This window comes from Mustela erminea, chromosome 6, assembly GCF_009829155.1.
Source record: "Mustela erminea isolate mMusErm1 chromosome 6, mMusErm1.Pri, whole genome shotgun sequence".
Lineage (NCBI taxonomy): Eukaryota > Metazoa > Chordata > Mammalia > Carnivora > Mustelidae > Mustela > Mustela erminea.
In genome coordinates, this window is record NC_045619.1 from 24,572,245 (window position 1) to 24,595,743 (window position 23,499).

The 23,499-nt window shown below is 45.6% G+C and overlaps 2 protein-coding genes across 2 annotated transcripts in view; one reads left to right on the top strand and one right to left on the bottom strand.

Annotated features, from left to right (window-relative positions):
• The window catches only part of HAL (histidine ammonia-lyase), a 30,608-nt gene extending 27,179 nt beyond the window's left edge, over nucleotides 1-3,429 (top strand). Inside the window, exon 20 of the mRNA XM_032346710.1 lies at nucleotides 1,171-3,429. Within this exon, the coding sequence (XP_032202601.1) occupies nucleotides 1,171-1,311 (141 nt within the window). The 3' untranslated portion in view covers nucleotides 1,312-3,429. The remainder of the gene's footprint in view (nucleotides 1-1,170) is intronic.
• A 3,673-nt stretch (nucleotides 3,430-7,102) lies between these two features.
• Nucleotides 7,103-23,306, bottom strand: AMDHD1 (amidohydrolase domain containing 1). Its single transcript, XM_032346747.1, has 9 exons — nucleotides 23,072-23,306; nucleotides 21,765-21,871; nucleotides 20,137-20,201; nucleotides 18,432-18,709; nucleotides 15,447-15,672; nucleotides 12,957-13,081; nucleotides 9,657-9,750; nucleotides 8,904-9,064; nucleotides 7,103-8,030 (listed from the first exon to the last, which is right to left on the bottom strand). The coding sequence occupies exons 1-9, from the start codon at nucleotides 23,206-23,208 to the stop codon at nucleotides 7,943-7,945; spliced, it is 1,281 nt and encodes a 426-aa protein (XP_032202638.1). The 5' UTR covers nucleotides 23,209-23,306; the 3' UTR covers nucleotides 7,103-7,942.
• Nucleotides 23,307-23,499: the final 193 nt, after the last annotated feature.

Genomic DNA, 23,499 nt, shown 5'->3' on the forward strand with positions numbered 1-23,499 from the left:
TCTGGCAGTTTGTAAGTAACCCCACAGAGACCGTGGAGGTGCAGGGATGTTTTCGAGGAAGTTAGCCTTTGCAAGGATACATTTTCTAAGGTAATACAAAAGGATAGGAAATGCTCCTTGGTTGTTAGCAACAAGCTGATAAAAAGCAGCTGTAGGGGCGCCTGGATGGCTCCGTCGGTTAAATGTCTGCCTTGGGCTCAGGTCATGCATGATCCTGGGGTCCTGGGGTCCCAGGATCCAGACCCACATGGGGCTCCCTGCTTGGCAGGGAGTCTGCTTCTCCCTCTGCCCTTCACCCCAATCAGGCTCTCTCTCTCTCACTCAAATAAATAAAATCTTAAAAAAGAAAAAAAAAAAAGCAGCTGTGAATCAAAAACTGGACTTGAACTTCAGAAGAGCAGATTCCTGAAACAGAGTCGGCTGGTGCGTGGCGCTGTAGAGCAAGCAAGGGTCTGAAACGTGGCTTCTCAAACTTCCCTGTGCATGTGAATCTCCTAGGGGTCTGGTTCTAGGGGAGGCCGATGCCGCTGACCCACAGGCAGCTGTGGGAGCAGCAGGCGTGGAAGGAGTAGGGCACTGGGCGGCTCAGCCAGTTACAGGTCTGCCTTTGGCTCAGCTCATGATCTCAGGATGTTGGGATGCAGCCCTGCATCGGGCTCCCTACTCAGCGGAGAGTCTGCTTCTCCCTCTGCCTGTCCCTTAGCTTATGCATGCTCTCTCTCTCACAAAATAAGTAAATAAAATTAAAAAAAAATTTTTTTAAAGGGCATAAGGAGTAGAGCACATGTGCCATGGAAACCCAGCAAACAAGGAAATCTGTTGCCCTATTCAAAGCTTGCTTTAGAAAACGCACATGCGTACCTTTGAGCAACTTTCCTTAATTCCGTCCACACTGAATTGGGTTTTGTTTCTGTGTTGGCTTGTTTTGATTCCAAAGAGTAAGCAGCTGAAAACCCTCCCGGGAAACTTTAGAAAGGCTTTGGACTTTGTATGTTAAAACCTGTTAATGCAACCAAAGACTAATGGATACAGATTGTGTGTCGAATGAAAGCAAGCAAACAGCTGCTAGGTGCCTAGTCAGCTCATGACGTTTTGATCCGATGAAGCTGACGTTGACTGACGTGTGAGGACAGTGTCGTCAACATCCTGACTCTGCTTTATCCCTCTCAGGTCTGGGAGGTTGCTGCCCCATACATCGAAAAATACAGAATGGAACATATTCCAGAATCCAGACCGGTTTCTCCAACAGCCTTTTCACTGGAATCTCTACATAAGAAATCCACCAAAATCCCCGAGTCCGGGGATCTTTGACAGGCTTTGTCATGGATCAGCAGATCAGAGGGTCCTTGGTTGAACAGCAAGCAATATTATGCAGAAGAAGAGACCTGAGGACTTTTCCTAAGTAGATCAACCCATTATGTTGTTCGGTCCTTCTACAACCTCCTTTGCTTAGGCTGGTAACGGCATTAGTGTTGCTCACTCTAGCACCGAGTTCTTATTGACCTGGTTTGAGACACAGAAGTTGTTTTCAGATTATAGTTTTCTTTCTTCCTTAGCAATATCAATAGGCCACAGACCACTTCATATTACTTGAACTCAGATTTTGAAACAGATTGGCATTTTTTTCCAAAAACATTAGACTTTTATGAAGCTCTTTCTCTTCTTTTCCTTCTCCTTCTCCCCCCTCCCCCACCCTCCTCCCCCTCCCCCTCCTCCTTCTTCTTTTACGGTTTGACCAGATCTCCACTAGATAACTTAGGCTGATTGAGTTATACCATGATATGATGAATGTTCTCACTAGGCCTTCATCAACAACTTCTTTTGAAGTCATAATTTGTCCTGAAGCGTCTCTTTCTTCTAGTAATCGCCTCAGAGTGTAGTCAATAGGTCGAGAGGTTTTGTGTAAAGGATTACTATTGGAGTGGCCCTTACTGATATTTGTCACTATAAATGTCACTATACATCTCTATCTGGCCATCTGGCAAAACACTGTACATCTCAAAAGAAATCTCAGATTCTTAAGCTGGAGTTAGAGGTTAGTATTATTACCTTCTTCCCGTGGGTTAGTACTTTATTCACAGTCCTCTAACAACCCTGCGTTGAGAAGCCTCCTGTCTCACAAATAAGGAATCTTAACATTCAGAAGTAACCAACCCCTTCTCTGTAATGGTAACTCTTAATAGGGGAAACTCTTGACAAAGGTACACGGGGCCCTGGGCTGTATTACCCAATCAGTTTTTTCCTCAAAAAAGAAGACAAAGGACCATCTGGGAAGACTTAAGTATAATCACGCAAACGAAAGATGAGTCAGATGACCTCTTCGCTGCGCAAGGCTAACTCTGTGACTTTGCACCTACGTGTGCAATTGCGTGCAAGGGGCTCCCCGTGCAGGAGACCAGAGCCACGGCTCCAACAACCACAGTAGGCCAGATACACTTGCCAGCTTGCCTACCCGCTTCCAGCCTAAAATGGGTCCAACAGTGTATTTCACAATAGGGTTTCTCTCTTTAGATGGCGGTCAGTCTCCAGCAAAAGGTGGACACCCAAGGGAAAACCGCTGCCCACAGCAATTCAGTGACCAAAATGGGCTGAAGAGCCTGTTTATGGAAAGGCTGTTCTGGGTACTGTCCTTTGCCAAAACATCAACAGGCACAATGAGTTCGTGCTTTGCCACGAACCCCAGTCGGGCCAGTAAACCCAGCCGTCTGATGGCTGCTCTTCACTCCAGTGTGGGAGGGCTGGGTCCCTACAGGCCACTGTGGTCTTCCCGGGCATTTTATGATCGAGTTTTCGAGGCAGCTCCGTGAGAAACAGGTTATCACATGCCGCCAAGAAATGTCAAGGTAACCGTGGAAAGACTCCGTCTGTTGTCTTAGGTTGTCACGATGTTCTTAGATTTTTACAACCAAGTGTAGTGCCTCCTTAGGGAAAGCCTATTTGAGCTGCAGTTAATCAAGCTTCTGAAAGGTTTAGACAATGAATGTTATTAGCACATCGCCACACATCTTTAAAAAGTGTGGTTGGTTTCTGTATCCTTTCTCCTTCCCCGGGGAGTAGAAGGAAGGATTAGAAGCATCTCGATTTCCTCCCAGCAGGCTCACCTGGGCTTCTTCCCCTGCCATCTCAGGGCAGTTGGAGGGCAAGCCCCGGAGCCTTTGGGCTTTTATGCTTTTCAGTGCCACACTTGCTAATGTCCTGGTGGCCGAAACAAGTCACCCTGCCCAGCCCAAGCCAGACAGGGACAGTGCTACTCAATGGCGTTGGGATGTGATCTGCGGTCCATCACTGTAACAATCTACCACGTACGTAAAACCAAACACAGAACCTGAAACATTCAAGACGCTTTTTATTACTACTTTAAACTTGAGCCTCATCTTTGTATCTGGTCATGGGATTGTTACTGTTTTATTAAACCTTCTCATTATCTCATGAAGAGCACAGTCATTTTGCATTTGGGAGGTTATTTGGTTAAAGGGGTTAACTTACTAAATGTAAACATTAAAAATATACCAAAAATCAAAGCCAAGAGATGTGTTTCAGGCCGCAGCATAGGCTGGGTTAGTCACGAGGTGTCGCATTCCCTTGGCTTAGTGATCAGTTCAAGAAATGGTTGAGGTCGCGATTTGGGCCAATGAGACGGAGATGACTTTTACTGGAAGCTTTGAGAGAATGTTTTCTCTCCTGAGAGCCATGGTAGCCAGGCTTTCTCATCCACCTATCTGAGGTGGATGAGAAGGAGGCACAGAATCCCGAGGGCTGTTGAAAGCCTGCCCAGCCCATTGAGGAATCCGGCCGTGGGGTGATGCCAAGGCTGGGTGACAAAGCAGAAGGAAGGAGGGAATCTGAGTCTTCGGCATTACTGAGCTGCTGGGTAAACCAGTCCTGAAGCCTGTCTGTCTGGTGAATTTCCAAGGGTGATCTAATATGCTTCCTTATTTTTACAAGCAGATCTTAGTCAGATTTTGAAATCCATAGCTGTTGGCATCATCCCTACCACTGCTATTTCTGAGGTGCCTATGGGGCTATACGGTACATCGGTACGACACGACTTCACCCAGTTGGGAACACGAAATGGCCATTACTGTGCCAAGCATGTGTCCATATAACCACAGCCCCTTTGGAGCATCAGGGAAGCTTCCTGGAGGAGGTGACTGAGCTGGGTTCTGAGTGATGGCAGTCAGAGAGTGAAGGGAGGAAAAGGAGAAATGGAAGCTAAACGTCAATGTCAGAAGACATCTGTGCCAGGAAACCAAGTCTCCATTTGTCCATTTCTATCATTAAATAAACGGTGACCAAGATGGCCCTGGTCTTTGCCCTCCCGGCGTATAGGGTAGGTAGGCAGCGGGCCCAGAGGATTAAACAAACAGGGGCGATGTGCAAGCAGGAAGATGGGAAGGTTGGGAAGTAGCGGCCAGGATCATCATGGAGAGCTTGAGAACTCGTGCTAATGGTCAGCAGGGGAAACGAAACTCTGCCAGCGCGGGACACCTCGGATCTCAAGGGTGGGTGGGCCAGGACGGACCACCGTGGCTCACGGGTAGTTCCCACACTCGGGGCACCAGGTTCCTGACACCAGCAGTAGCTGCAAGGGAACCACTTGGACAAGATGTGCCTTCATATTTTGGAATAACTTTCCACTAGATCAAAATCTAAGGGGCTGGCATTGGTTTTATTCTTTTACTGCTGACTGTAATAAAGACCAAGGTGCTCATGCTTGTGGGGCTATCTAGCAAAACATATTTCAATTTCAAAGTACTGTGTGTCACCAGAGTTCCTTTTAGGATAACCTGCTCTCAGTGCACCCTGGCTTTGACTCTACTCTTGAATGCTGGTCTTACCGCCCTCATTGGATCGAAAATTCCCTGAAGGCAGGAGACAGTCTAGCACCAGAATTTCAGAGATGGAAGGAATCCAACTTCTACAGATGAGGAGTTCGGGAAGAAATCAAAGCCCAGGACGCCTGGGTGGCTCAGTGGGTTAAGCCACTGCCTCCAGCTCAGGTCATGATCTCAGGGTCCTGGGATCGAGTCCTGCATCAGGCTCTCTGCTCAGCAGGGGGCCTGCTTCCCTTCCTCTCTCTCTGCCTGCCCCTCTGCCTAGTTGTGATCTCTCTCTGTGAAATAAATAAATAAGATCTTAAAAAAAAAAAAGACTATTAAAAAAAAAAAGAAAGAAAGAAATCAAAGCCCAGAGGTCAAGCCCCAGATGTGTGTTTCCTCCAGCATGCCACGTTACCTCGTCTTTCTCCCATGGCATCTGGCATGTGCCCCCCTCAATTCAGTGGGGGGTAATATTGTGCACAGGGAGGCAAAAATTGGTTCTTGGGAGGCAGAACTCGCATGTTATGATGGTCTGTGGTCTTCCAAAGCTCAACCCTATCTAACAAAATCTTATTCCTTAGGGAGAAATTTAAGTTTCCTCCTAGTGGGGGTGAGGGAAGGCCTGACAACTGTAAAAGGTTGAGAAAAGAAACATTGATCTAGCTCACTGGGGAGCACAGAGTAGCGGTTTTCACATCTCACTCACTGCCCTCTGCGAGGGCTTTCCAGCTGGACTTTTAGCACCTGATACCTCCTGCTCTCTCCACCAAAGGACTGGCTCAAGGTATCTTGTCAGAGTCCATTCATGCAACGCAAGTTTGAGTGCCTACTGTGCACACTAAAACCAGACTCATTTTTCCTACAGTACCCTTGTCCTGGTCCTAACTTGTTCAAAAATCTTCAGTGGCTTTTCCTGCCTTGAAGAATGAGACTCCTACTAGCAAGGCTGACATTCAAAGCCCTGTGAAATCTGACCCAGCCCTAGCTCCCCAAGGAGCTAGTAGGGTTCATCACTGATCTTCTGAGCACCTCATAATGTTCCATCCTGGAGCCTGGCTCTCTCATCGAAATCCTGCCAACCTCCAAAGCTAAGAAGGGCAGCCCACCTCTCCACCCAACCATGGAACTGTTTCTTTGGTTTTGCTTTTCTAATTTACTCCCCCATAAGCATCATCCTTTGGTATTATATTAAGGAACTCATATGCTCTTTTCAATCCACAAAACAAGTATTTTCCTTAACACTGTCTTCCTGGGTTGGCCTACTTGGTGTGTTTTAATTAAGTAATTTTCACTGTGACTACCAGTATGTTTGTACAGCCATCCATGAATTCATTTACTGATCACCTGCTATGAACCAGTCACCACGCTAGATCCTGGGCATGAGGAGGGCTCTGCCCTCTACCAACTTCCATTCTAAAGGGAAAGACAGTTAAAACACCGTGCCATGAAGGCTAGCATGGACGATGGGCGCATTGTAAGGTTGGAGCAGCAAAAGCAAACTGTTTTGAGGCACAGTGTGACAGCCGGTGTGGCTAGGGTCGAGACTGCGGCACTTAACAAGCGTACAAATAACCTGGCAGCTGGTTAAGAAACGCACTCGGATTCAGAGGTCTGGGGTGGGGCCGAGGCTCTCATTTCCAGCAAGCTCCCAAGCGGCAAGGACTAACAGGACACTGGCCTGGAAGAACCAACGCAGTTCTGGGTGGGTATCCTCTTCTGCTTTCAGTTGAAAAAGACATTAACGCTCTGTTTCAAGCGAATGCCTCCCAGACAGAGAATAGGATGCACTTCCCCTACTTATTCCGTAGGTATCGAGATAGACTTGTGGGTTTGAACAGACCTCATATTTAGTTTTGGCCTTTGTAGTTATCGCCTGCATCCCAAACTCCTACTGCTGTATTGGTGGTCATGGGGGAGGCATCACCCATGGCAACCATGTGCCTGCCACACCCCCTCAAGACTCCTTGACTGAGCCTGTGAGGGACAAAGCTCCAATGGCCCCATGTTACTGGACAGTGACAGCCATGCACACTGTTACCCATAACCTCCCAACAAGGAGCATCTAAAATGGAACACAGGAAAGCCTCATCGATTCAGCCTCTGTTAACATGAAAGGGAGGAGACTTTGGTGAATCTTTGCTTCTCAAATCATTTATTCATGAAGAGGACAAAGTTTAATAATGCTGTTGGGATGATAAGGATGATGAAACATTTAAAAGATTTCAAGGAAGCTCATATGGCTTTAGAAACACCTATTCATATCGTCATCCATGATTTCTTTATGTGTAATTATGTAATTGGGTTCATTTCCTTAAAAGCTGTAATAAGTAATACCACCCATCTACTTCTGGGACTGGAAACAACAGCAGTGTCAACACATATTTATTGAGACCTATATCCATTCTGTCATACATTTATAATGTGAATAATCAAACTCTTGAGAGTGATTTTTAAAAACTACATTATCAGATTTGGTCCAAATGCATCCATTCTAGGAAGTCCCCGTCCCCACGTATAAAACGATGGGTCTTGAACTCCTGTGAAGCGCTTCTGTTAGAGTCCAGAAAAAATGAGAACTCAAAGGACACCCTCCTTCAAGGGACACTCATGCATTCGAAGAGCTTCTAGAAAGGCAAACCATGTGGGAAAAGGACAAACTAGCTGCTTATAACAGAAGGCTACATTTGCTTAATTTGGGGCATATCACTTGGATTTCTCACCATCCCCTAATTTTTGCAAAGTACTGTTTAAGAACTGAAACTTGAAAAGCACAAACAAAACGGGAATTTCAAGCCATGTCTACCTAACTGCCAATCAGCTTTTCCCCATGAAGGCATTCCGATGATACCCTACCATCTGAATCTTCAAAATATTTGTAGCAAATCTCTGTGAAAGAATTTCATGTTCTGAGATTGAGATCCAAATGATTTACCTGCTTAGATGTCCAGGTGCATGTGTTAAATTAAAAGAAATTAATGGCTTGGGTTTTTTCAAGTGGATTAACAAAGCACTGAAATATATTTAAGTGACATCATTCTGGAAAATTACTATGGTCTTTTAACTTGGACTCCAACGGCATTGACTTATGTAGTCGAAAGGTCTTCTCTTTCCTTTCAGATCTTTCATTTTTTATAGATGACTTTTCCTTTAGCTACAACGTATTCAATTAATTCATGATGGCCTCCAAACTGGTAAATCAAATGCTCCCATCTAGGAAAGAAATCAAACATATTTTAATGCCTACATGTCAAAATGATCACTATGTCAATAAATGCTAATGTGGAAATACATTCTCTAGAAACTTCTTCATACCTCGTCAATGATAAAGGGCTTTTTTAAAAAAAATATTAGATTACTATGACAACTAGTCTACAACTTCAATATTGTTTAATGGTATTACTGAAGTATTTGACCTGAAAATATTTGATCCAATCAAGTAATATGTAAAAGGTGACATCAGCATTATTTTCGATAGAGAGAGTGAAGAGTGGAATTAAAGTCGATTTCTTCAGTGGAACTTGAGGACCAAGGAATGCAACAGGCTTCCTGGGTCAAGGATTTACAACTTTCAGACTGAGAAAAATAAAACTCAAATTGTTACATCGGAGGCCCTCTTGGCAGCAGACAGTGAATGAGTAATAAGAACCCAGTGGCAGGAAAACAGAAGCAAGGCTTTTGGGATCTGGTAGGAGTGAGAAGCCAGAGAGGTAATGAATCAGATGCAGGGTGGCCAGCAGGAGCTGGGACACGTACCGCCCAGAACCAGCTGTAGGTCAGAACGCCAGCAGAAAAACAAGAACACAAGCCAGGCGGCACAAGTCCAAAGTCCGGGTAAACGGAACAAAACCCTGGAGATCTAGGGCAGATGGAAGACAGAGGAAGAGACCGGACAAGCTGGTCTACCCTGTGTGTCTAGGACCCGCAGGGAGACTTGCTGGTTGGAAAGGGGTGATGGTAAAGGAGACTGGGGAGCTGCGGAGGCTTCAGGACCAGATGCTAATATCGAGCAGAAAAGCCATTTAAACCTAGCCTATGTATCACAAGGGGCACAAAATAAAATAGCTCCGTTGGGAGGACACTCGCCTGGACGCATTGATGATGATGAGATCTCCCTGTTTGCCGACTTCCAGAGATCCGTGTGTGTGAGATCTTCCCAGGGCATAGGCTGCGTTGATGGTGGCAGCGGCCAAGGCTTCCGGCATGGACAGTTGCATGTTCACACAGGCCAAGTGCATGACCACCGGCTAAGACAGGCAAGAACCGCAGCAGAGGAAAGGAACAAAATGGTAGCTGCTACCTAGGACATTTCTCAACGCAGCACAACCAATAGTGGAAATGAAATATCTGGGAGGAACCGGCTACACTGGTATGAGAACATTTTGATGTACATGTAAAGATTCTTATGCTTTGGAAAAGATTCCTTTATTAGAGAGATTACCCCAGCTGAACCCCTGGGTACTGAGTGTTTATTTACAACTTTTCAAGACCACTGTCTATGTAAGATGAAAGCCCACCTCCACACTTACTTACTAAAATTTCTTTGAGCCTGTGCTGTCCTCCAAGACGGAGGTAAGTTATCATCAAACCACCACGCCCAAGGCTGAATCAAAAAATTATGCACATAGAACTTTCTCTCCTCTCTCTCTGACTAGAGGCATTCGTGTGGCATGGAAATAGCCAAGGACCCTGCTGTCTACACTTTTTTTCCTGTTGCACAAGAAAATCGTTTCTTAGATCTTTTGTACATTTTAATAGTTAAGGAGCTATTTTTAAATTATTGATACACACAGTGGAAGACTGATTCTCCGCTTGGAAAGGGACATTAAAAATAATTACCATTGAAAAGCAATATGCGTTTGGGTTGAAATCACTGCCCAGAGCAACGATTACCCCTTCCTCCAACATCTTCCTAGCGCGTGGTTGTTTCAGTCTAAAAGGAAGGAAAAAAAAGAAAGATGGAAGTCTCTGGAAGTAGAGCTTCTATAAACTAGATGTTTGCAATGGAAACCGACTCAAGATATCCAACCCCTCTGTGTTCTGGAAGAAGAAACAGACACTCAAGGTTAAGTGATGAGTGGTGAAGTCAGGTGGAACCCCAGGATGCCTGATTTTTATCTCTGCTTTTGAAATGACTTGCCCATGACTAACTTCTTTAATTTGGGAGTGTTTATTTTTATATTATTAGTTAGTTATATTAGTTATTATTAGTTAGTTATTATTAGTTAGTTATATTAGTTATATTCCAGAGATCCTTGCTAAGGAAGAAAAACATAACATGTTTTAAAAAGTGTAACACTTTTTTTTGACTCTCAAATATAAATAATGAGGTTAAAATAATGTTGTTTTTATTAACTTCCAGTTTGCAATTTTAAAACTCATATCTCTTCCCTTCCTGGGCAGGGGCAGAGGGGCCTCAAACATTTCTGGTAGGGCCTTTAAAACCTTGAAGGCCCAAGATTCTAATATGTAAAATGGCTGCGCTTCTTCCTGGGTTGCGTGTCTCCTTGATTTCCTTGGCAAAATATTATTCTTTAGGACGTGACTCAAAAGCCATGTCAGGGATAAACCGAGCCAAACACTAGCTCAAAGGGTGAGGACAGTATTCAGTAATAACTACTGCGAAAGGGAAAAGGGTCCAGTGTGGCCTGGACTCAATTTTGATTTGTGCAGTGGTAACTGGGCGTTTTAGAGAAAGAAAGAGGAAGTTGGGAGGAAAAAGGGGCGGGTCCTTGAGGAGGCAATCCTGGGTGGTCAAAGACTTATATCTCAGATATAAGTCTTTGCAGAGAAAGGATTTATAATTGCAAGCTTTGTAAAGTAACTGCTCCAAGAGGAAGTCCAGGGGCCTATCTGCCAATCAGCTGGTTTTGCGGGAACGAGCAGTACATTCGCAGGGCACGCTGGGCTTCCTCAGGCAGGTGCTGTAAGGGGGCCTGGGTCATCTTAGGCAGACAACTTTGAGCTGTCAGAAACTATGCTGGTGTTTATTCAAGGCTCCCAGGGTTTGGGGGAGGGGGATAGATGGAAATCAGTTGTCTGAGAATCTACACGTTTACAGGCCAAGACTGAGGCCCTTGAAACATTCACAGTCGATGACGGACAGTTTGCAGGACTACCTAAGATAATGTTCCTCAATCAGCATCATGCGTGAGAGGAGGTGAGTGAAGCAGGGATAAGCGTGTGGAAAGGCAGAACTTAAAATCTCTCCACAGTTCATTCCTTTTCTTTCTTTCTTAAGATTTTATTTATTTGAGACAGAACATAAGCAGGGAAGAGAGGGGGAAGCAGGCTTCTCCCAGGTGCTGGGAGAAGGAGCCCATCAGGATCCTGAGATCATGACCTGAGCTGGAGCCGGACACTTAACCCACTGAGCCACCCAGGTGCCCCCACACAGTTCATTCTGATGGCCTCCCCTCCCCTTCCAGAAATACTGAAGGAGGAAAAAAAAAAAAAGTGATGCTGTAGAAGTATCAAGGAAGTTCCAGAAAAACTGAGGTGAATGGATCCTAAATCAATTTAAAGAGTATACACAAAGATGCATACACTAATGATTAAAGGAAGCGGCACAAGGCCACTGTTATTCTGGAAATGAGAGTCAAGAGAGAATTCAAGGCCCGGCAGAGAGCCCTGCAGGTTGGGCCTGTTGGAGAGATCAGAAAAATACGAGAACAGAGAAGCCAGAGAGAGAAGGGTGGCCTCGGTGATGTTTCCTCGGTGATGTTGTCCAGCTGGCCAGCCCATCCTGCGGTGAGCACAGATGACAGCCACCTCTGGCGCAGGGACAAAGTTCAGACTTTTACTGCCGAGCTGCCCTTCACAGTGCAAGTCTCGGATTTTTGCTCCATCTTCAAGAGATTCAAGGGGAGGGAAAGGAAATTTTTTTTTTTTTTGGTCAAACATTATTTCTTGGTGATGGAAAATTAACCGGATTAGGTATCGATTGATGACTCTGACTGACTACTAAGATTTGCTGGGAATGCCAAGATACCAAGAATAGTTATTGATAGATATGTCCTGGTTGCAATCTACATGAAGTTTACTCTTGAAATTCAGAGAATAGTAACAGTAAGAGAAATGTGTAATAACACCTGTATGGGTATAATGTCATAATATATTTGAGAAAAGCACTGACATATTCCACTCTTCTCTCTTAAAAAAAAAAGTTACTCGAAGGGCACCTGGGTGGCTGTCAGTTAGGAGTCCACTCTTGATTTTGGCCCAGGTCATGGTGTCATGGTGTTGAGATCGAGCCCCCTGTCAGGCTCCACACTGGGCATGAACAATCTCTAGATTCTCTCTCCCCCCCTGCCCCTTCCCCCAGGTCACAGGCACCTGGGAGTGCCCTCACTGCCTCTCTCTCTAAAAAATAAATAAATAAATGTAAAAGTTACTCCAAGCCTGGCTTTTCTAATGCCTAAGGCAGAGTGTCTCAACCATGGCACAGTTCATAATTTGTGGCTGGGTAGTTCTTGGGCAGGATAATTCTCTGTGGTGGGAGATGGTTCTGGGCGCTGTGGAGGTTTACGGTCTCTAGCCTCTACCTACTAGATGCCAGTAGTGCCCCCTACTGGGCAACAACCCAAACTGCCTCCAGACACTGTCCAATGTCTGAAACAGCATTCATAAAGATGGACTATGGACTGTGTGTATTCAGTCTATAGAGGGCAAACAGCAAAATTCCTGGGGGAGATTTCGCAAAATATACTTACACATCTCCTCTTTCCTCCCATGCCTGGGGATTTTTGAAGACTGTGGTACCCACTTGCATCCCCTTAGAAAACAGCCCCTTCACATTCCGAACACTGTCCAGTATCTCTAACATGTGATGCATGTTTTTAAAGTGGAGAGCCTATTTCATTACTTGGTAGTTATAAGAGTAATACATATTGGCTTTTCAACTGGAAAATTCCAAAAATGAGGTGGGAAAAGGAAAGGGCAGCTCCACTCTTTCCAATAATCCCACCACTCAACTGTCACTGGGGTCTAAACTCTCTCCTGAACCTCGCTCCAGGACTGGCATCTTCCAGAGCTCAGTTTTCCTGATCTGCATTTTTAAGGAATGTGGAAGGGCAATGAAATACGACTGAGGCCTCCGGGTCTGTGTCCTCCCACTTGGCACCCACTGGGGCAGCTCACCTCAGCATGTAGGCCGTGGTGGGCAGAAGGACGGCCGAGCACTGGGCCGTTGCCATGGCAGTGATGCCCTCATCGCTGGCTTCTTCCAGGTGACTGATTGCCTGGGCTCCCAGCTCAGCCCCGAGCTAAGCAGAATGGGCAGAGAGAGAAGAGTTCACCAACAGCAACAACAATCAATAAAGGGCCAGAATATTGTTTTTCCTGCAAAAATAAATACCAATCTATTACTAAAATGCCTTGGCAACTGCCTCTGCCAAGCACAAGCACCCAGATGGGCAAAAGATTTGTGATGGACATCCATTGGAAAATTAGCTAGTGTGCTACTTCAACAACTGTCCTTATGTCTAAGTGCTCACTGATATTCTTCATGCAGACTGACACTGGTAATAAAGTCTGATTCTTACAGCATCATCAAAAACACAGTAAGGAAAGGTATCTTACAGTGCCGTTGCGCTCAGGGAAAACAGATCAGTTAAGAAAACAAACTTGGAAAAATGTGAAATTATATGTATCATTTGAGAATATGCACTTGAGCTTGATTTCTCTCCAGATGAAAAGTCTGGGCTCGACTGTGAGAAGAAAACTAGGAGGTAATGCTATGATGGTAATGAAAACATGGCATTAAAGTGGGTTTCTTCTCAGCTTGATACATTTACACACACACACACACACACACACACATGCATGCACACACCTACACAGTGCCCCAGGCTAAAAGGTGACTGTGTTAAGCATTCCAAGGGAAGGGAAAGTAGACTCATTCTTGACATTAAGCAATGGCCCAGGGAGGCAGCACAGCCATACCAGGGCAGGAGGGAGCTGGCCCCTCATCAGCAGCTAGCTTGGGTCTAAGGGCAGTTCTGGTCTGGTGCTCCGGGGAGTGGGATGCCCCACAGACTGACTCTGTTCCCCAAGTGGAGCTTCCTTCTAACCTTGGAATCACCTTCACTCTCCCAGATTCGATTTGGTCATCCCGGGTACTGACCTCTGTTTAATTCACCAGTGCACTCTCTGCCACCAAAAGTGTCTTGTTGACCACCTAGTTCACATTCATTCAACAAACATGCCCCATTTATGTCCTCACTAAAGGCCACCTGTCTGCCAGGCATTGTGCTAACCTCCAGGGACAGAGCTGCAAAGGCGCGGGGACAATTGTCAGCCCCTTTACTGTCCAGGAGGGAGTGCGGAGGCAATTTGAACATGGTGGGACAGGTGTGGGGAGGGTCTGTAACTCACTCTTGCAGAGGTTTGGGAAGGATCCCAGAGAAGTGGTAACTAAGAAGAAACATGGAGGGGAGGTAGAGTTAGCCGAGGGAAAGTACGTGCAGAGGCGTGGGGGATTGAGTGTCTTAACACAGTTCATGGTGGCTGCTCACGGAAAAGAGGGCAGGGGAAGCGAGAGGGGGTAGAGACAAAGAGGAACATGGCAGGCGAGCAAGAGGGGGATCCGGGTAAGCCCACGGCTGCAGAGTTGGGAATCTGTCCTGCTGGCACGGGTGAGCCTTTCAGGGCTTTCCAGCAACAGAGAGGAAGAGAAGATGCACTGAGGGCAGGGCTTAAAGGAACTGACTGAAGAGCGGGTGGGCTTGGACACGGGGAGAGAAGCCATTGCAAGAGATCCTGCTGAGAGCCCCTGATGGTGGTCTGAACTAGGTGGTCGGGGGAAGAGAAGTGGACCTGGACATAATCAGGAGGCAAACCTGGAGGCCTTGCTGGTTGACCAAAACGTGACCGGGGACGGGGAAAGGAGACAAGGTGATGTCCAAGTTTTTCCGCTTAGACAATACTAGACGATGGGGTCATTCACTGCGCAAGAAACACAGGACCAAGATCCGGAAGCGATGTGAAGAGATCACACTGGACACATCTGGGGTGTCTGTATTTATGCCCACATTATACACATCTGTATTTATGCCCCAAGGGCAGCTGTTTATTTCGCTCTGGGGTTTGGAGAGACATCTAGACTCGCGACTGTGAGGACTGTGTCTATCTTATTCACGGCTGAATTCTCAGAGCCTGGCACAGAGCAGACACTCATGTATTTGCTGAAAGCGTGAATAAATGAACTGGGCAAGACACACAGGTCAGAAGAGCATCACGTGACCATGACCGGCGTGCTCTCCCAACATTCCCCTGACCGCTGCCCCAGGAGGACCCTAGCCACGACATGAGCAATTTTTACTCCGCTCTGCCAGCATGGCTTTCTGTTCCAACCAAAACAGGGTGTGGGTTTGCTAAACAAGATCACAGAAGTACTTCTTTTTCCACTAATACCACCAGCAGGCGATCATCAAAGTAAATGACCAGCAAAAAAGTACATTTCTAACAGGGGTCAGGGATTCTGAGGCTCGACTGGACCAATCCACACATTGTTCAAACAAATTCCCGTTTCTCTGTCTTTTCAGTAAGGTTTCTCCCACCTCTGAACCCACTAATGAAGTTTTCCATAGCGTGAGTGTTGACAAAGGAAAGGAAGAAGGTCAACCCCACCTCGGCAGCCTTCATGGGGTGCAGCTCGTCCCCGTGGAAGTTAATCTGTAATCCCATCTCTTTTCCGCTTTGAAGAATCCTCCTGGTGGAGTCGAGATCAAAGACCCCCTTCTCGCAGAACACATCTATATTGTCCACGTGGATTTCCCCACTTCTGGCAAGCTCCTTCAGCTTCGGGAGGTGGCTACTGATGATTTCATCAGCAGCCTCTGATGCGGTCTTCCCCCTGGGCGAGAAAATGAGGTTACGTGAAGCAAAAAAAAAAAACAAAACAAAAACTTCTTTAATTAAAAAATTGTTTTAATTAAAAAAATTTAAATTTAATTTAATTAAAAATTATTTAAAATTTTTAATTTTTTTATTTAAAATTTTTTTAAATTAATTTAATTGGTTTTCTGGCCCTTGAAGAATCTGACGAACCATGAGCAAATGACCTCAGGCCTCAAAAAGTAGAGAAATAATCCAAAATATACCTCAAGAGTCTTAACAATGAGGACACAGCAGAGATGTCGATAAGACTACTATAGGCACTGACCCTGTACACGGAGACTCAAAGGGCTCATCCATCTCTGGCCCAGCCATGTTGCCTTCGAGAATCCCGGCAAGGCCATGGGGGCTGAAACACTGAATCTGCTTGCCAAGGACACGTAAAGGGCATCCTGAATGCTTCCCTAACTATCCAGTTGCAGGCTCCTTTGCTGGGTCCTAGTGATCACTCTGCCTTTTTCTTCTTCCACACTATTTGTAAAAGCATGGGAAAGAGGGTTGTGGGAGGCACTGAAATTCTAAGATTCTAGGGTAGTTATACATAGGAAAGGGCTGGGCTTTTGAAGTCAGATAGAAACAGAGCTCCACCACTTGCGGGCGACCTAACTTTGGGCAGGTCACGCAGCCATCATTTGGCATACTCTGAGCTGCAGACCGTGTCACTGGGGATCAGACCTCAGAGACTCATTGGCAGAAGGAGAAAATTTCTGTAAAACTTTAGTCCTGTAGTTGGCACGCCAAAGTTTCTTGCTCAGCAAAAACCGTATTGGTGGGAGGATAGAGGTGAACTGTGAGGAGACAGGCACTCACGTATGTTGTCTCTAATTCTCAAGACAATCATATAGAATTATGTGTTATTTAGCTGTTTTACAGATGTTCAAAAAAAGTTAAGTGATGCCCTCAAAATCATGCACTGGGAAAGTTGCAAAGCTGGAGTGAAACCCAGGTCTGGTATGGCTCCAAGGCCTACGACTTCTCTACCACCTCACACTGCCTATCATTCACCTTATGTTCCATTTGGGAAAAAAAAAAAAAAAAGTTTTCTATAGACGGATGTCCCAAAAGTCTCAGTGCGGTTTAAGCTTTAATAATTTCAGAAGTACAAAATGTACTTCTGAATGTACTGCTCAATGTACTGCTAATGTACTGCTAAAAATGTACAAAAACATCATTGGAAATATTAAATATTTTTCTTTTCTACTTAATTTTCTGAATTCTTAATCATAAATTTAATGTTAAAATTTTTTATTTTCGGGGCACCTGGGTGGCTCAGTGGGTTAAGCCTCTGCCTTCAGCTCAGGTCATGATCTCAGGGTCCTGGGATCGAGCCTCGGGCTCTCTGCACAGTGGGGAGCCTGCTTCCTCCTCTCTCTCTGCCTGCCTCTCTGCCTACTTGTGATCTCTCTCTCTGGGTTGAATAAATAAATAAAATCTTTAAAAAAATTTTTTTTATTTTCTCTGATTGAAATGATAAACAAAAAATTAACATTAAACTTGTTTTCCAAATTGCACGAAACTAAGTAAATGTAAAAATATGTTATGAAACTTTCAAATAAGCCTGTAGTACTTACATATCTAAGTTATCAAAACTCAAGACTTCACTAAGACTTTGTCCTGTTAATTTTCAAGTCCTGGATTTTATTTGTAAAGATTTTATTTATTTATTTGAGAGAAAGAGAGAACAAGAGCAGGGGGAGGGAGAAGCAGATTCCCTGCTGAGCAGGGAGCCAATTAGGGGTTTGATCCCCTGGGATCCTGACCTGAACTGAAGGCATCTGCTTAACGGACTGAGCCACCCAGGCGCCCCCCAAGTCCTGGATTTCTTTTGAACCTTTTAATTCTGGAACTGTGGGCCTTTGGCTCTAGAAATTCCAGGACAGGTAAGATGCAGAAGCAGATGCAGAAAAGGACAGAATTCTCTACAAAAAAGCCATATCGGAGACACTTTTTAGGTAAAAGGAAAGCTTAAAACCATTTACAACAAGAAAACAAACATGTTTGCTGCTAAACAAAAAGATGAACGAAAATAAAAACTATTCTGAGTCATCCTGACCTAGAGATTTGCTCTATCACCTACGGAGTGTTACTTTAATCTCTAAAGTGCAATTATATGGTCACGGGCAACTATTTAAAATAATATCTGTCATTTTAATTTTTAATTTTTTTTTTTTTTAGTAATATCTGTCATTTTAAAGGATCTAGTAGAGGACATTGCTTTCTGTTAACCAAAAGAATTTTGAATATCTCCACTTCCTTCTTCATCATTAGCAGACCAGTCAAACTGTTGGGTCTGATGGCGATTGCCTTCTTAAAACCACCCTTGCAAGGGGCACCGGGGTAGCTCAGTCAGCTAAGTGTCTATCTTCAGCTCAGGTCATGATCCCAGGATCCTGGCATCAAGCCTCACTCAGGCTCCCTGTTCAGCAGGGAGTCTGCTTCTCCCTCTCCCTCTGCTTGTGTGTTCTCTCTCTCTTTCTCAACTGAATAAAATCTTAAAAACAGAAACAAACAAAAAACCACCCTTGAGACGACTATTACAATCAGAACACCTTTCTAACAGCTTCTACTGAACTCTCTGCGAGAACAGAAGCATAGATACACCTCCACCCGGTCTGACTCCCTAACCCTCCCCTCTCCCACAGTGCGTCCCCACTTAGGGACCACCTGACCCCTTCTTTGTTTTCAATGCCCCCAATCAAACCCGCAAGCTGAGGTTACTTTGGCACCGAGTGAGCCCCGCAGTAAGTGGCGGAGATGCCTATGGGCAGCTGCCGCCGAGCGCGCTCGATCACGCGCAGCATCTTCAGCTCGGTCTCCAGGTTGAGGCCGTATCCGCTCTTGCACTCCACCAGCGTGGTCCCCGCCCTCATCATGCACTGCAGCCGCTCCTGGAAGGAGCAGAACAGCTCCTCCTCCGAGGCCTGGCGCGTGCGCTCCACGGTGAAGTTGATCCCTCCTCCAGCCTGGTGAATATCCATGTAGGTGGCTCCTGCCAACTGAACACAGGGCTCGCCTTTAGGCTGGGCAAATGCGGGAGGTTGTGGGCAGGTCTACAGAATCCCCATCCAGGGTGATGTTCAAAATGATTAACAACTGATAGGTCAGAGACACCAGCAGACCAGAAAGGATGCTGGGGTAGCAGGGCCATGGAGACCCCTCCCCTGCCAGGGCCTCTTAGGAATGGCAGGGATGGCCCAAATGGGAGAGCACTGAGGGTCTCTGGAAGCAGCAGCAACTTACCAACTAGCCCAGAAGTATCTCAGTGTTCCAACAACCCAGCTGGCCCCCGTGTGTACCACTAAGTCTTCGTCCCTCCCACTCAATTTGGCTATGAATCTAAAACTGCTCTAAAACATTAAATCTATTAGAAAGAAACAATGTGAAAATGGCTCCAACCATGGATTTGAGGGTTGGCCCTGGCTAATTAATGGTTCAGGACATAGACTACACTTTATGTTTCTTAATAAATCATTTTTTGGGGGAGGGTGAGAAAAATACAAGACAATTTATTTTTATGATTAGCAATATATTTTTCCAAGTTTGAACCAATGAATGGTGAATTTCTAACTGTATGGTGGAGCCCTTTCAAAGGCTCCCAGGGGCAGAGAGGAGAAAGTGAGCAAAGCAGCTCAGCTCTGTTTTTTGTGGTTTTTTTGGTTTTTGTTTTTTTGTAAGATTTAATTTATTTATTTGAGAGAGAGAGAGAGAGAGTGTGTGTGTGTGTGTGTGTGTGTGTGTATAAGTGCGGGGGGAGTGGCAGAGGAAGAGGGGAAGGGACAAGTAGATGCCCTGCCAGGTGCTGAGGCCAACCTGGGGCTGGATCCCAGGACCCTGACATCATGACCTGAACCAGTCTGACAGTTGACCAACCGAGCCACCCAGGCGCTCAAAGGCAGCTCAGCTTTTTTTTTTTTTTTTTTTAAAGGGAGGATTCTAAAACATACATATGTACATACATACATATATACATATATACATATATAAGGATTCTATTGCTAAACATTTTTGAAACCTATTATACCTAAAATGATTGCTGGGCCTGTGCATAGTATTTGGACAGTTATAAGTTAGTTTCTTTTCCAGTTTATCTTCCATAGTCCAAGCCACATGAAAAAGAAATGTAGGGGCATCTGGGTGGCTCAGTTGCGTAAGCAACTGCCTTCGGCTCAGGTCATGATCCTGGAGTCCCAGGATCGAGTCCCGCATCGTGCTCCCTGCTCCCTGAGGAGTCCGATTCTCCCTCTGCCCCTCTCTCTCATGCTCTCTCTCACTCTCTCATTCTCTCTCTCTCTCTCAAATACATAAATAAAATCTTTTAAAAAAAATGTAGACATATGTTGCAAAGCCTGTTAGCCTATCAAGTCTTTATAAAAAGATTTGTATTTGTGCCTTATTTTGATGTGTCCTCATTTATGGCAGTTACCTTCATTGCAAACTCGTGAACTCTTTCGCCAGCCCATACTGGATGTGTGTGTGCGTCCACCAAACCTGTAATCAATAAATCAAATCATCTCTGAAGCTGAGAAATAGAAAGCCCTTAGACAGTAGGCAGACTACCCCGTGCCACTCTTGGGAAAGCAAGATGATGGTCAGCCATCTTGGAGGAGGAGGGAGGAAGAAGAATTTGTCTATGGGTTCCCTCCACAGACAGGAAACAACAACACTCTCTGCATGGCTGGTCTAGAAGGCTTTAACAGAAGAGCGTGATTTGGCATGATGAGAATATCCATTAAAGAAAGACAGGTCCTTTCGCCCACTAAACAAGCTTTTGGAAACAGGATGTCATATCTATTAGTTGAGCAAAACCAAGGACTACATCGCCAAGAAATAATCTGGGTGTGAAAAGAGAATATAATCTCTCCCAACTATGAGAAGGAAAAATATGGAATCAGGAATATGAATCTTTCTTCAAAAAAGAAATGCAGTTTAATTGAAGAGAAACTATAAAGTAATCGTGTGACTCGTTTGTTTATCCAGATACAACTCAAGTAAAGTGTGTCTTTCCAGAATATTTAAAATACTTTGTGGATTAAATGTCTCATTAGTGGTTGTAATTGGACAAAGATCAAGAATCTCTGTTCAGGGCCCCTGGGTAGCTCAGTGGGTTAATCCTCTGCTTTTGGCTCAGGTCATGATCTCAGGGTCCTGGGATCAAGTCCCATATCGGGCTCTTTGCTTGGCAGGGAGCCTGCTTCCTCCTCTCTCTCTGCCTGCCTCTCTGCCTACTTGTGATCTGTCTGTCAAATAAATAAATAAATACAATCTTTAAAAAAAAGAATCTCTGTTCAGATTGTTTTCTAGTATTTTCTGCTCTTTTTCATAACGTTTCACTCTGACTTCATTTCCTGACTCCCAGAGCTGGAAGATAGAAGGTCTATCAGATACACATAGTAAACATTTTAAAAATATAAATCTTAGCCTCTCTGTTTTGTGTAGAACTCAAAATTTGTGAAACTTGTTTCAGAGGATTTCATGAAGCCATAAAACAATGTGGGAGATGATGGTTAACAAACTGATTTTGTGTCAATCACTAAGATATAAATAAACTTCAGTAAAATCTCTAGGGATTCCCTCTCCCCGGACTTTTCTGCGCAAAGATGTGTTCTTTGTTTCACACTCCATGTATATTTAGAATCTATTCTGGTATTAGGAACAGCAGCTTGCCCTAGCTGCCTCCCATATGAAGTAGATTAGTAAAGTTCTTCAACAGCTTTTGAACCTAAACACCACAGAATTGGTTTCTCTTCGGCATGTGAGTGGGAAGCAGGGGCCCTTTCCCTGCCTGGCTATCTGGGGTAAGGTATTTCATCCCTAAACTGGAGTTTTCTAATTTGTAACATGTAGATAATGATACTTACCTTACAGGGCAGTTAGAAGGATTCAAGATGAAAACATGTTTGTAAAGCAGCTAGACATTCAGTAGTAGAAATGCGAAGCACGGTAGCTATTATTATATTTTAATATGCTTTTGACACCCTATTTAAAACAAGCTCTTCCTCTTTACATTACTAAAACTGGTTGCAGGGCTTTACTGAAGAAAGAGGTTAATACCGGGCAAGATGCATTTCCCAGAACAGTCAATCCTTTCCTCGAATGATTCTTCGGAAAACATTTTTTGGATCTCATCAGCAGGACCGATGGCTTTTATAAACCCATCCCTGAAGAAAAATCAAGAAATAAGTACTAAAGTTTGGGGAAATACTGTGGAAAAGCTTACTAATGATTTAAAATATGTTGTCCATGTCTTTTGCTATCAGTCAACTTTATCCTATGTCCTTCCTGCATCTGTGTTATTGAAGAAAAAAATGACTCCAGCCACATGCAAGCCCAAAAGTCAACTCATATGTATAGAATGTTAGTTGTCCTCCAAGATCAATGTTCCCCTTTCCCCACAGGGCTAGATTCCTAAATCTTAGCTGAACACATCAACACCCAGAATGAAACCTACATTTCTGGGTTTCCCATCAACCAGGTGGGCCATGTGACTAAATTCTAACCAATAGGACTGTTTCCACTTTCTCGTTCCCACCGTCTGGAAGGTAGACTCCATAGGGAGAGGTGGAGCAGCCATCTTGGATGATGGAGTGAGAAAGGGTTGGGCACAGCTGCGGGACAGTTGAGCCTCAGAACTCCATGGAGTATGGCCTCAGTTAGCCCTGGATTCCTGCCTCTGGGCAGTTCTGTTAAATTGTTTGTAACAAATTCTCAACAGTAACGCTGAGAATGTTTTTATATGTTTTTACCCCTTTGTTAATTAAAAACACATGGTCCCTCAAAGCTGGGCTCTTGCACAACCCTAAGCAGCGTCAGATAAGGGCTGAGACCATCTTGCACAACAGCGGGCCGTGGGGCTCTCCAATTCACATCAGCATCCAAACCCCACTCCTACTGCGGGTTCGCCCCCCACCTCAAACTCTGGCTGTTCTTTTATTCACGTCTAGCAAGAAGCACAGAGGGTTAAACGAAAAAAAAAAAAAAAAAACAGAAAATGTCCTCTTTTTCTGAAAGTCCTTTCACCCTAAACCATCTGAAAGTCTTCCATGGTTCTCAAATTTAGCATACCAAGTGGGGTGGGCTGGAGGGTGTTCTGTCAAAAATTTAAAGTCCGAGCACTCCACCACAGAGATGCTGATTCCAAAGATCTGGGGAGAGGGGAGAGGGGTGGAGGGTTCAGCCTGAGAGCGTTTTTTCACCGAATGGCTCCTCGAAGGTAGGTAGCCACAGGTGCCTAGAAGGCCTGCGGTGGCTCCCTGGATGCAGGAAAGCTTTTACGCCGTTCCCTCCACAGCGCCCAAGTTAGGGAAAGGGGGCCAGGCCCGGCCGCGGCTGTCCGCGGCCCCCAGCGCGCGGCCACTTACGTGCCCACCACGAGGCTGGCGCCCTCCAGCACGGCCAGGCGGCACAGCGCGTCCCGCGCCAGGAAGCGCTCGCCGCGGGCGCACACCATCACCACTTGCCGCGCGTTCTCCAGCAGGAGGCGGTGGCCGCCGGCCATGTCGCCGCGCGCCGCGGGTCTCCGGGAGGCCGCCGGGCGGGAGCGCGGGGCGAAGGAAAGTGCGGGTCCGCGGGCGGCGCCGCGGGGCAGGGAGGGTGGAGTCGGGGCCGGCGCTCGCCGCCGCCGCTGCCCTGCCCGTCCGCGGAGGAGCGCGCGCCTCCCTCCGGCCGGCGCGGCTGCAGAGCCCGGGCCGACGACCCGCGGGGGATTCGTAATAAACGTGATCCTGGAATCGCCTCCTGTTTTGGTCGCCCGATGTTCTGGGTTAATGTGATGGAGACCGTAGTCCCT

What these genes read in the sequence shown, in the direction of transcription:
- AMDHD1 (XM_032346747.1), bottom strand. Translation starts at nt 23,208, where the DNA reads ATGGCCGGCGGCCACCGCCTCCTGCTGGAGAACGCGCGGCAAGTGGTG. An exon ending in GGGGCTCACTCGGTGCCAAA is followed by an intron (nt 15,673 to 18,431) that starts GTAACCTCAGCT and finishes TTTCTCGCCCAG; the next exon opens with GGGGAAGACCGCATCAGAGG. An exon ending in ACCCCATGAAGGCTGCCGAG is followed by an intron (nt 13,082 to 15,446) that starts GTGGGGTTGACC and finishes CATTCTGCTTAG; the next exon opens with CTCGGGGCTGAGCTGGGAGC.